This window comes from Aspergillus karnatakaensis, assembly GCF_047715665.1.
Source record: "Aspergillus karnatakaensis strain CBS 102800 unplaced genomic scaffold BJY04scaffold_23, whole genome shotgun sequence".
Lineage (NCBI taxonomy): Eukaryota > Fungi > Ascomycota > Eurotiomycetes > Eurotiales > Aspergillaceae > Aspergillus > Aspergillus karnatakaensis.
In genome coordinates, this window is record NW_027395735.1 from 184,509 (window position 1) to 197,269 (window position 12,761).

At 51.4% G+C, this 12,761-nt stretch overlaps 5 protein-coding genes across 5 annotated transcripts; 3 read left to right on the plus strand and 2 right to left on the minus strand.

Annotated features, from left to right (window-relative positions):
• The first annotated feature begins 253 nt into the window (after positions 1-253).
• On the plus strand, positions 254-3,282 carry kexB (kexin kexB). Its single transcript, XM_073711229.1, has 2 exons — positions 254-2,209; positions 2,267-3,282. Exons 1-2 carry the CDS (start codon positions 471-473, stop codon positions 2,964-2,966), a joined length of 2,439 nt encoding a protein of 812 aa, XP_073571431.1. The 5' UTR covers positions 254-470; the 3' UTR covers positions 2,967-3,282.
• Positions 3,283-3,322: 40 nt separating this feature from the next.
• BJY04DRAFT_188458 (DUF3237 domain-containing protein) lies at positions 3,323-4,307 on the plus strand. The gene is made up of 4 exons (XM_073711230.1): positions 3,323-3,657; positions 3,758-3,967; positions 4,018-4,085; positions 4,141-4,307. The coding sequence occupies exons 1-4, from the start codon at positions 3,426-3,428 to the stop codon at positions 4,192-4,194; spliced, it is 564 nt and encodes a 187-aa protein (XP_073571432.1). The 5' UTR covers positions 3,323-3,425; the 3' UTR covers positions 4,195-4,307.
• trr1 (thioredoxin-disulfide reductase TRR1) lies at positions 4,160-6,102 on the plus strand. Its single transcript, XM_073718693.1, has 2 exons — positions 4,160-4,726; positions 4,784-6,102. The coding sequence occupies exons 1-2, from the start codon at positions 4,705-4,707 to the stop codon at positions 5,779-5,781; spliced, it is 1,020 nt and encodes a 339-aa protein (XP_073571433.1). The 5' UTR covers positions 4,160-4,704; the 3' UTR covers positions 5,782-6,102.
• Positions 6,103-6,210: 108 nt separating this feature from the next.
• aof2 (putative lysine-specific histone demethylase Aof2) lies at positions 6,211-10,417 on the minus strand. The gene is made up of 2 exons (XM_073711231.1): positions 10,240-10,417; positions 6,211-10,155 (listed from the first exon to the last, which is right to left on the minus strand). Exon 2 carries the CDS (start codon positions 9,896-9,898, stop codon positions 6,368-6,370), a length of 3,531 nt encoding a protein of 1,176 aa, XP_073571434.1. The 5' UTR covers positions 9,899-10,155; positions 10,240-10,417; the 3' UTR covers positions 6,211-6,367.
• Positions 10,418-10,611: 194 nt separating this feature from the next.
• BJY04DRAFT_188468 (TVP38/TMEM64 family protein) lies at positions 10,612-12,524 on the minus strand. Its single transcript, XM_073711232.1, has 3 exons — positions 11,656-12,524; positions 11,181-11,600; positions 10,612-11,123 (listed from the first exon to the last, which is right to left on the minus strand). Exons 1-3 carry the CDS (start codon positions 12,126-12,128, stop codon positions 10,778-10,780), a joined length of 1,239 nt encoding a protein of 412 aa, XP_073571435.1. The 5' UTR covers positions 12,129-12,524; the 3' UTR covers positions 10,612-10,777.
• Positions 12,525-12,761: the final 237 nt, after the last annotated feature.

A 12,761-nucleotide genomic window follows, 5' to 3' on the forward strand; every position in this document is an offset into this window, starting at 1 on the left:
GTCGGAAGAAATAATAGAAGAGAAATAGTGTCCCCTACCAACACATTTATTGCGCCCAAGCTACAGACGGGGGCATAATAGTTAGTTCATCTTTACTCCGTAACTACTCCGTACCGCCAGCCATGTTGCGGCCTCAAATATCAGGAACCAACGTCTCAGGAGGCCGCACTGCCTGAGGATCCAGGCCCCCACAAGGCGTAGCGTGTCTTGACCAGGCACTACTGATTCAACGACAACTTTCTTTTACGAACGGCCCCAAGACCGGGATTCTGGTCTCTTTCTTCTTTTCCTGGTCTTTTATTCATATCTTCCGAGAAGACGCCGACGTCGTTTCTTCCCGTCAATCTCGTGGTTACAGTCGTTTGTGCCATTGCGTTCCTCCGCATATCCTCTTTCGATGTCAAGGCTCTTATTTGGCCTCATCTCACACCTTTGAGGAGTCTTACTGCTCTCCTTCCTCTACCTTCACCATGCGTTTCTATAGCGCAACGGCAGCCCTGAGCTTGCTCTGTGCTGCCACCGCTTCCCTCCATCCTCGCCGCTCCTATGAAACCCGCGACTATTTCGCCCTTCACCTCGACGCCGCCACCTCTCCGTCGGATGTCGCTGAACGACTAGGTGCTCGCCACGAAGGCCAGGTGGGAGAGCTTGACGGTCACTATACATTTTCTCTTCCCCGGGAGAGCGGTGCGAATCTCGATGGCCTTTTACAAGACGTACAGGTTAAAAGAAAGCTCCGGCGGGATGGAGCCGATTCCAACGAGGAAGATGCAGCCCTTGCCGGCATTCTCTGGTCGCAGAAGCTCGAGCCAAAGAAGCGCTTGGTAAAGCGTACACCTCCGTCCGAGGAGTTCGTCCAAAACCTCCCCCGCGAAGAGGAAAATGTAGAAGCGATGCACGCCCGGACTCAGCTTGCCTCCACCCTGGGAATTGTTGATCCTATCTTCGAGGCGCAGTGGCACTTGTTTAACACCGTACAAATCGGCCATGACTTGAATGTGTCTGGCATTTGGCTTGAAGGTATCACCGGAAAAGGCGCAACAACGGCGGTCGTGGACGATGGTCTGGACATGTACAGCAATGATCTGAGCCCGAACTACTTCCCCGAGGGCTCGTATGACTTCAATGATCACACCGAAGAGCCGAGACCTCGCCTCCGCGACGATCGACATGGCACCCGGTGTGCGGGCGAAATTGCCGCAGCCAGAAACGATGTTTGCGGTGTTGGTGTCGCGTACGATAGCCGCGTCTCTGGGATTAGGATTCTGTCGGGAGCGATTGATGATACTGATGAAGCCGCTGCCATCAATTATGCTTATCAGCAAAATGACATATACTCGTGCTCTTGGGGGCCTCCTGATGATGGTGCTACCATGGAGCAGCCGGGAGTCCTCATCAAAAGGGCGTTGGTGAACGGTGTTCAGAAGGGTCGCGACGGAAGAGGCTCCATCTTTGTGTTCGCAGCTGGCAACGGCGCCACATCGGGAGATAACTGCAATTTTGATGGCTACACCAACAGTATATACAGTATTACGGTTGGTGCTATTGACCGTGAGGGAAAGCACGCATCTTACTCAGAGTCTTGCTCCGCCCAATTAGTGGTTGCTTACAGCAGTGGATCGACCGATGCCATTCACACCACCGACGTTGGTACGGACCGATGCTACTCACTTCACGGTGGTACCTCTGCTGCTGGTCCCTTGGTGGTAGGCGCTGTAGCTCTTGTTCTTAGTGTCCGCCCAGAAATCACTTGGCGCGATGCTCAGTACCTCATGGTTGAGACATCTGTGCCCGTTCACGAAGATGATGGAAGTTGGCAAGTCACCAAATCCGGAAGGAAATTCAGTCACGACTGGGGTTTCGGAAAACTGGACACTTACAGCCTTGTGCAAAAGGCAAAGACCTGGGAGTTGGTGAAACCTCAAGCATGGTACCACACCCCGTGGCTAAGGGTGCAGCACGAGGTCCCCCAGGGCGACAAAGGCCTTGCTGCTTCTTATGAAGTGACAGAGAAGGTGATCAAGGATGCAAATATTGCCAGGTTGGAACATGTCACGGTCACAATGAACGTCAATCACACACGCCGCGGTGATCTCAGTGTTGAATTGCGCAGCCCTGAAGGTATTGTTAGCCACCTCAGTACCGCCAGAAAGAACGATGATGCCCCGGCCGGATATGTTGACTGGACCTTCATGACGGTTGCCCACTGGTGAGTTTCTCCACGCTCCCGAACTTCTGAATTTAACACCACTAACCTTCTTGCCAGGGGTGAATCTGGAATTGGCACCTGGACCGTTGTCGTTAAGGACACGACTGTCAACGACAACGTTGGAGAGTTCCTTGATTGGCGTCTTAACTTCTGGGGTGAGGCTGCTGATGGCTCAAAGCAAAAGCTGCACCCCCTTCCTGACGAGCATGACGACGACCATAATATTGAGGACGCCATTGTCGTTACTACTACAGTAGACCCAGCGCCAACCGCTACGGACCCTCCGGAGCCGTCGCATACCGTTGATCGCCCTGTCAACGTCAAGCCCACCCCAACAGAGTCTGCCACCTCCACTCCTACTCCTACTCCGGCCTCGGAAAACTTCCTTCCGTCGTTCTTTCCTACGTTCGGCGCCTCCAAGCGCACCCAGATCTGGATATACGCTGCTATAAGTTCCATCATCATTTTCTGCATTGGACTCGGAATCTACTTCTACATCCAGCGCCGCAGACGTCTTCGCAATGACCGTGACGATTACGACTTCGAAATGATCGAGGACGAGGATGAAACGAAGGCTATGAATGGAGGGACAACTCGCCGCCGCGGTGGTGAGCTCTACAATGCGTTTGCCGGAGAGAGCGAAGAGGAGCCTCTTTTCAGCGACGAAGATGATGACGACGAGCCCTACCGTGATCAGACAACAGGAACAACTCCGAGAAGCGATAGTGCAGATGATACCCGGCGAAACCATGACTAGGTCTGTCATGTCTGTATATCTTTAAGCTTTATCTATACTTCCTTTTTTTCGTTATCTTCTTTTCAGTGCTGTTGTTCTTGGATTACTGTCTGTCGGCCCGGACGCGGTCCGAAGTGAACAAACGAAAGTGTACATACATACTAGCAACCACTTAAAACCCCTATGAAGGTGGTTTGCAACCGAACAATACATACAAGATCTAATATGAACATCATCGTAAACGGTACTTGATGAAATCGGCACTGACTCTCTGTTCTTTTACCGATCCGATCGGGACTGAACGGATTGCACATTTATGCCTCGCTTGAACGGTGCTGAATGCCGAGAGCACCCGGCATTGATTCAATCTTCGCTGTCCGAATATATATTACGACTGTTTGAGAGACAGGTGGCGGGATCTCAGCAACTCCATTTTCAATCCAGGCAATTGCACTTACTCGAGATCACCATACGTCTAACATGATGTTCTGTAAAGTACTCAACCTGATCACCGCAACCCTGGCGGTCAAGAATCTACCTGGATTTCCAGGTGTCGATGCTGCGCCAGCGCACCCTTCACCACCAGAACTATCCTTCCTCTACACAGCCTTCGTACATTGCAGAGGAACCTTGATGAACGAAGACGGCCCACGAGGCACTCGAAGGGCAATTCCCATTGTTGGGGGAAACTTCACTGGGCCTCGGCTGTCTGGTACGTAGAGTATCTACCGGATTGCCGAACTATACCAAGCGATTGAGAATACTTTCACAGAAACGGCAACGACTGACATCTACTCTACCCTATTCTACAGGGCAGATTCTCGACCTCGGCGCCGATTGGGGCACTGTCGACCCCAAAACGAAGATCTTCTCCGCTGATACACGGTATAACCTGAGGACGAACGACGGGGCAGATATCTTCGTGCAGACGTCTGGGCCGATGGCGCCCTCGGGGAGTCTGCACCTGAGAATGGTATTTGAGACCGGAAGTAGGGAGTATTATTGGTTGAACAATATTGTTGGTGAGTCTGGGTCTAGTATACATTGAAGGTTGCCACTGTTAACCGTGTAGTAATCGGGAGATTGACGGCGGTGGAGTACGGAAATGATTCTTCGGTACTGCGAATTGATGCATGGAATGTAAGTCGTCATTACCAGTGGGATTGGGCCTTAATGACGAGCGTGCTGTGAGTAGTTTGCGAGAGACTGGAGGCGGACGCGGTGGACTGGAACTGGCGACGACGACTGATGCTCACTAAGGTTGATAATCAGCCGCGGTCTCGGCCTGGCACGTGACGTGTAGCAACCTCTGTCCGCAAAAATCGGCAGAAGGCAAGGCGAAGTGTTCAATTGGCACCATTTGGCAACCATTCTTGCTTAGAGATCAATCCATGAACCAGAACTCGCTCTCGCTCTCGTTTCTTATCTGATCTTCGTCCAGAAGACTCTTCCTCTTAGCTAATCCCGATCGGCCAGCCCTCTTTTTCATAATCGCCCAGTGCCCCTTCGTCCCCACCCTTTGCCCCTCGTGCCTAATTAAAACCCTCCCCTCCTCCCCCCTCTGCCTCTCTATCTTCATTCCCTTACAACCGCCAATCTGTTTTCCTCAGCTTTTCGCCGGTTTCCCTTTTCTTCTCTCAAATCCTCTTTAGGCTTTACTGCTGCCGCCGCGTCGTCCCACCTTCAGAACTCGCCGACTTCTCCTTCAGTCCTATCAACCCCGTTCTCGACGCCCCTGCGCGTCAATTCGACATCCAGAATGGTTCACAGCAAAGTTGTTAGTATGTAGACAACGTCTTGCAATTGAATTGATATTGGCAAATGCTGACCCCATCTAGTCATTGGCTCTGGCCCCGCCGCTCACACCGCCGCTATCTACCTCTCGCGGGCGGAACTACAGCCTGTCCTCTATGAGGGTATGTTGGCCAACGGCACCGCTGCAGGTGGCCAGCTTACCACCACCACCGATGTTGAGAACTTCCCCGGCTTCCCTGAGGGTATCAATGGCTCAGATCTCATGGACAACATGCGCAAGCAATCCATCCGCTTCGGAACCGAGGTGATTACCGAGACAATTTCCAAGGTGGACCTGTCACAACGGCCTTTCAAGCTGTGGACCGAGTGGAACGATGGTCCCGAGAACGAGCCTGCCCGCACCGCCGACGCCGTTATCATTGCTACCGGTGCTAATGCCCGCCGTCTCAACCTCCCCGGTGAGGACGTCTACTGGCAGAACGGAATCAGTGCCTGCGCTGTCTGCGACGGTGCCGTGCCTATCTTCCGCAACAAGCCTCTCTTCGTCATTGGTGGTGGTGATTCCGCCGCTGAAGAAGCCATTTTCCTCGCCAAGTACGGCAGCAGCGTCACCGTGCTCGTCCGCCGCGACAAGCTCCGTGCTAGCAAGGCCATGGCTAACCGCCTCCTCACCCACCCCAAGGTCAACGTCCGCTTCAACTCCCAAGCCACTGAGGTTCTCGGTGAGAAGAAGCCCAACGGCCTGATGACTCACCTTCGTATCAAGAACACCAGCACTGGCGAGGAGGAAGTCGTTGACGCTAATGGTCTTTTCTACGCTGTTGGCCACGACCCCGCCACCGCCCTCGTCAAGGGCCAGGTCGACCTTGATGAGGATGGATACATCGCCACTGTTGCCGGTACTAGTTTCACCAGTGTTGAGGGTGTTTTCGCTTGCGGTGATGTCCAGGACAAGCGCTACCGCCAAGCTATCACCAGTGCCGGTTCCGGCTGCGTTGCCGCCCTCGAGGCTGAGCGCTTCATTGGCGAGTCGGAAGTCAACGAAGACATCCCTCCTCCTCACGCCAACCCCGCTCTGTAAATAGACACGCCTTTTCCTCTCACTTCCGTCGACTTGATATCACCTGAGGCTTCCGAACCTCGGCTCTCACCATCTAGACCGTTCATTTCATGATATATTTGTTCTCTGTTCGAATCATTAGACTTCAGCGCTTTTCTTTTCCTCTTTTCCCCACAAACTCGGGTTTGGTTTCTTTCGGTGGTGGTGTCTTATCTATCTAACGACCATGTTATGGCATTTCATGACATATCTCAAGTACTATATCAAATAAACACGCCAAATAGAAATAGACCGTGATAGAATATTCACCCAAGAGCTAATTGAAAACGAATTATGTTTGGATCTCCTTGATCAGAATCCCGGAAATAAAGCTCACAAGAAATTCTATGTTTATTTTCTTGGTTAACGGAATAGGACTTGAGATGGTCCATCGATTCTAACTTAACTAAAGTCAATTGGTGCTACCCCTGCGGACACACGTATATGCTTGTAGGGATATATATGTATGCTAGCTAAAGGAGGCGTAGTTGTACAGTACATAAAAAAAGACTGAGACGCAATTGTAGGCTATTGGGTTAAAGTCGGTAGCCACATATCTCGCTTGCTCTTAGTGGTATTGAGGGTGAGATTGAAATTGTGGTTGTGATTGGGATGGTGGCTCGGGATGTGCGTGGTTCTGTGGTTGAATTGGTGGATAGGAGTAACCGTTTGGCGTCGGCTGCGTATTGTATGAAGGTGGAGGTGGAAGCGTCGAACCAGGTAGGAGACTTGGATGCGCGGTATGATCCGGGATCGAGGGCTGCGGATTCCCACTAGGTACTCCATGGCCAACTCCATTGGCGGCTGGATTCTCAAAACAATTTGCTGTTGGCGCACCAAGGATAGGGATAGGAACAGTAGCAGCTGAAAGAGCACCTTGTAGATCGCCCCCAGATGTATTTGCCTTCTTCCTCGGCGGCTCTCCGTTGGTACCGCTTGTAGTACCTACAACGCCCTCCAACTTATCGACAACCCATCTCTCAAACGGATTCTCCTCCCTCCACCTTTTCTTCGCAACCGCCGACCTCTTCTCCCACTCCGCATTGTCCATCTTCCACTTAGCCATAATCTCACCATTGGTCTGCCGATTGACCTCTGCCTGCTCAAGGTATGGTTTCTTCTCCTCCTCCGGCGCCTGCCTCCACATAAGCCCAAGCGCTGCGCGAATGGTATCACGGGGAGCCTTAGCAGTCGGATTGTTTGTCTGTGCTTGATGCGCGGCATCGCATTGTTCGCGGGCACGAGACCACGAGTCCTTTTGCCAGAGAATGAAGGGGTTGAGGCCCGTACGGGTAGGCCGGGGAATAGGCGGTCCGGTTTGCGTGAGGATGGCAGACTGCATGGCTTCTTCGTAGGAGGCGTGGAAGGCGGAGACGGAAGAGGTGTATGTTGTAACTGATGTGGACGGTTTCGGGAGTGACTGGCTTGTGGTTGTCATTTCTGGTGTACCAATGTCTAGAGGAATTTGCGAGGTATTGATGGATGTTCCATTGGGCAGATTTGGGTTTGTTGTCTTGTTCTTGTCAGGCACTAGAGGTTTAGGTATTGAGATAGGGCCTAATATGGAATTTATGACTTCTGAGGCGGCTCGGAGCCCTGAAAGGTATGCGCCGTGCACAGTGGCGGGATGGGTGCCGCAGGTAGCTTCGCCAGCGAAGTATAGGTTACCAATTGGTTTGGCCATGAGATCGTAGTCTCCTGGAAGCGCCGCCTCTGCAACATAGGAGTACGTGCCTCTGGTAAATTTGTCACTGGCCCAGCGCGTGATGATGGTTTCTAGTGGATCAGGCACAGCGGCATGTTTGAAGACATTGCGAAGTTGACTCATGACTTCAGCAATTATTTCAGAGTCAGGGGTATGTTCTGCTTGATGTGCAGCATCCCCAGCCATGAGTCCAATCAGGACCGGAAGCCCTGTGGTTTTGATACAGTTCCAGAACAGATAAAAACGGCCGCGATTGACAGCGTATTCTTCTTGAACCATGCTCTCCCTATCGGCGGGCTCGCGTAAGAGCCCGAACATGTCCCTTTCAGTGTCCCAGAACGGCTGATCAAAAACCAATATGACCTTGTTCATGACCCCGAAGCCCAGTCGGTCGATAGCCCCTTGTTTCCACTCTGGTAGAGGGGGGTAGAACTCGATATTCCGGTGCTTCAGCGTGCCTAGGGATCCGGTGTAAACCACCATATCCGCCGGAATAGAGTCTCCATCCTCGCAGTGCACCATTGTTTTATGTTTGCTTGATCCAACAATATTGTGGGTGATGCGAGAGACAATCTTGTTGGTGCGAACATCGAGTTTTGTCGGATGCGACCACAGTCCGTAAGGAACCTGTTGGTAACCCCCAATAACCTGCGAGTGCTCTCCTTCAAATTCATTGCCCATATCCTGATCCCACCCGGAGAGACTGAGGTTGCCAATATTGGTGGCGTTCGCATACTCCAGGTTTGCAAAGTGCCAATTGAGCAACCGCAGGTCCTTGGGAGTCAAAGGTAGCATGCGTTGGTACTGACGGACGCCCTCGTCCATTACTTTACCCAAGGTCTGATGTTCCGATGCTTTAGCTGTTGGGCCCAAGTTGATATTCGGGTTTGAACCGTTGAGCTGCCAGCCCATAGCCTGACAGGCGGTTAGGGCTGGGTTCTCTTCAATCTCACCAGGATCGGCAACGGGTATCGTGACGGGTTTAATGTCGGCGGTTTTGTGACCGACGCCACGACGCATGCGTTTTGCAGGGAGAAGTAGACCGATGGTCCCAGCTGCTCTTGCCTCTTCGTACTCTCTTACTGTCACTCCATCGCTCGTTGATATGTCACGGCCCGAGTCCATAAATTCCCGATCACCTTCTGCCGTGGGCACGATGACAGATTTGTGGCGATAATCCCCCGAGCGATCTAGCACCTCATTATACAGACTTTCAGCTGTCGCATCTCGTACTTCATCAACAGGGGAACCGTCTATATCGTAGATCGTGGATATGTCACGCAGAAGGTGATATGAAAGAGCCAGTTGACCCCGTACAATCTGGTCTAACGGATTGCCGTGTTCAAACCCGACGATAATCTGTGCACCCATCTCAGCTTTCGGGACAAGGCCTGGAGGTAATGTAGAAGATTCGAGGCTCCGCAGCGGGTGTGAATAAATGCGCCCTCCAATCCTGCGTCTACCTTCAAGCACAACAACACGAGGTATTGTTGAGTTATCATGGTAGTGCCTGAAGAGCCCTTCTAGCTGCCGTGCACAGCCTAGACCTGCCATTCCTGCCCCAATGACGACAACCACAGGACCTTCCTTCCGACGGCCTTTCTTAGGAGGCACGATGGCCATGGGGATCTCCACGCATCCGAAATTAATGTAGCCATTTCGAACAAGCCATTCATATGCGAAAGAAGCAAGGTTCATCCAACGGTAATCCTTGGCACAACCCAGAGCCTCATCTCTTGTCACGCTGACCATGGGGTTACGAGTCCATAATCGAAGAATCCCGTTTCGTATGTTGAGGTAGACTGTGACATGGAGGTGACACAAGTGATCCTGCAACGCTTCTTGTTCCTTCTGATGGAGGGCATAGGGGTTGAGTCTGGATGCGTATGCAGCCGCCACACATTGCTGAGCATATACCGGCGCTGGAAGACGAGCAGGAATAGAGGATCTAGGGCGATATCTGGAATAGTCGGGCGTACCTTCAACTCGAACAGAGACTGTAGATGTAGATGACGAGGGAAAATTCACAATAGTCGAAGGTGTAGTCGACTTCCCGTGGCTTGAGGGGGATGGGAAGGAAGGAGTGGTAGAATCATTTGGTGTGTTTTCGTTAATGGCTGTGGTAAGGTCGCAGGTGACGTAGTCGGTGTTCAGACTTCCAGTACCAAATCCATTAGACATGGGGCTCGATACTTGACGGCTTGCTCCAGGACGGCCACCTTGAGGTATGTATGGCTCCGGTGCTTTGCACTGCAGCTGCAGCCCGTTGGGCTGGGGTTTACGAAACAGCTTCGCAAAATGACCATTGCTGTTGGCAAGAGCGCCTGGAATGGTATATGGGCGAATAACCTCTGTTTGAGATGAAAACTTATCTGAAGCGTGTGCTGCCTCCATAGTTGCTGACAGCGTTATGATTGGACGCGATGAATATGGTCGGCGAGATCAACCCCAATACTGTATCATGGACGACCCTCAAATTGTGATGCACAGATCAGGATACGAATATCGCCCATTCTTGCGCCGTCCTTGACATGTAGATATCAGATCTGTACATATCCATCCATGATGGGCCCACTTTTTTATACGAAAATTGTGTAGTCGAGAAAGGGAGGCTGCGAGTTTAGGGGGAAGATAGAATGGAGCAGGCACACCTTAATCCAATGTTAGAAATGATGAGAGTTATAGAAAAGAGACCTAATCATATTGCAGGATATATAGAAGCAGGCTCGACTTACTGATGTAGTGCAGTGGGTTCGCAGAGCCACCCTTGCAATTTGCACGACCTGGGACGGAAGCGACAGAATGTTGATCCGACGATGGTCAAGATTGGAGAGTTTAATTATCAAAACCAAGAGAACGTCAGGGGAAACTTGAGTGGCTTGACCAGATCAACTAGTCCTGAAGGACGATGGAGAGGGGGGTTGATGCTGGACTCCATCGACTGGAGGTAGGAAGAAGGCTCTTGGCACTGCGTGTCTCTCTCCCTCAAAAAAATGCGGAACCTCCAACCTCGAGGTCCCACTGCTCAATCTCACCTAAGAACAAGCTATTGCAGTCCACTTTATTTGCCTACGAGACGGATATACTAGATAATTTTGACAATGTATCTATTAGGAAAATCCTACTATTGCTATATTAACGAACAATAGTCTCCCCAAGCAAGTCTAATAAATTCATTATCGTACCGGCTACCTATCAGATATACATGACGTGACTCGTAACCAAAAGTTGTATAAGTGTAGATGCTTGAGAGATCAAGCCTAGGTGTAGAGACTAGTCCCTCCTCACATGCGTATGTAGAGTGTAAGCCTCGCGATCGGTTCCATCGCCGTCTCCAAAGATGTCTGACTCGTTGTCTGTGAACTCGTCACGGTAAGGGGGCTTTGAGCGTAGAGGGGCGTGGTCGTCATCTTCGATAACCAGGTCGACATTGTCATCATCAAAATCGTTGAACCCAATCCGCTCCTCTTCGTCACGGGCGAGAGTTCTCGCTGCCGCGTTGGTATCAGGATCATCCGAGAACTCGCCATGTGGACGATGGGCAGCGTGATCGGCTTCGAGGGAGTTTCGTATTTCGGCCCGTTCTCGCTCTTCTAATTCTTTGGCACGCGCCAACGTTCTAAGACAACCAGTAAGCCCCCCGTGAAGTAAGAGTAAGAATGAACGCTTGCTTTACCTTTTATATATGTACCATCCAGTAAAAATGCCAACCGCAATAGAGACAACAATGCTAACAATGTTGACGATTTTCGAGCCCACGCTCATTTCCTCTCCTTTTTCGTACAAAATGCGAAGCCTGCTACCGATGAAGGCTGGCACAAGCAACTTTGGGGAAACGATGGCGGTGGCAAGTCCATACATCAATGGCTGCACAGTGGGAAAGGTGGAAATTGCTCCATTGCATATCGAGTAGGGCAAGGGACAGAGACGAATCATGCATAGCAGCTTCAACCCATCATATTTGAGTGTCAGAGCAAGAGCTGCGAACCGCTTGTCGCGCTCAACCAGCCGATGTACAAGTTTGGAGAGAACCGTTCGGGATGCAATAAAAGAGCAGGTCGACCCTAGTACGGTAGCAGAAGCATAGAGAAGCCATCTATAGGAAACTGTGAGCGAGCGGTGACACGAGTTAGGTATAGGTGGCTGCTTACCCTTTCCATATTCCAAAAATGTAGCCAGACACTGTCCCAAAAGTGGACCAACCGACCAGCGGCGGGAAAGAGACGAAGAACACACAGAGCCACATCACGAAGTAAACCAAGGGATTCTTCTCCCACTTCTCCGCGACCGGCCCAAGCCATTGGAAGATCCTACCCGTGATGTACAGGAAACCGAAGCCCAGAACATTCATTCCAATAATGGCAAGTACGCTTCCGACTCTTTGCCAGAAAGTCATTTTCTGCCACGCTGACTGAATGCGCTCACCCATTGCGTTTACTCGCGCCATGATACCTTGTTTAGGCGCCGGGTTTGATCTCCGTGTTGAAAAGACGGGATTACTCCGGGCATCGGTCGCAGATTGACTCCATAGTGGACGTGCGCCATCACCAGCGGGAGATGGGGACGGGGATGGTGATGCCGAGAGGGAAAGTGCCCTTGCTGTGGATGCGTAGTCGGCGGGCATAATGAAGATATAAGAATAGAGTGATGATGGAGGGTCTGGAGCTCGGAGATCTGCGGCGGGTCGGCGAGGGAGGCCGACTGCAGTCGGTTGTTCAACCTGGGGGTGCGTATAATCTCGCGGCTCGGGAACTTGAAGCTCAAGTGTACGACAGCAGAGTCAGTCAGATAGGGCCGCCCTTGACCCTCAATGAGAGCTGGAGCATGAGTGAATTGGAGAGGAATTGATGGAACGTGGTAGAATAAGCCGAAATCAATGTTGCCTGGTGCTTGGTTGCGGAAGAAAGAGGGGCGAAGCGGTCGAGACACCAAGACTTAGCTGCTAGGGACCGGAAGATGAAGAAAAGAGATGTGAAGACCTCAGTCCAGAGGATTGAAGCTGGAGAAGGGAAGCCCGCGGACAACCCCCATCAAGGAGGACCGGGCGGAGCATCAGTGACGATAACAATGATTCTCTGTATCTTTGATACCGTCAGGTACGACTGATACAGTCGAGAGCAGCAAAAATAGTCTAGATTATGGTATTGGATGGTAATATGTTGTTCTGCAACATAGCCACACCTGTACAACAGCTCCTTCTCTTGTCTTGGGATTAGACATTACTGACATTATTCAGGCAGCCATCCTTCTTCCGATT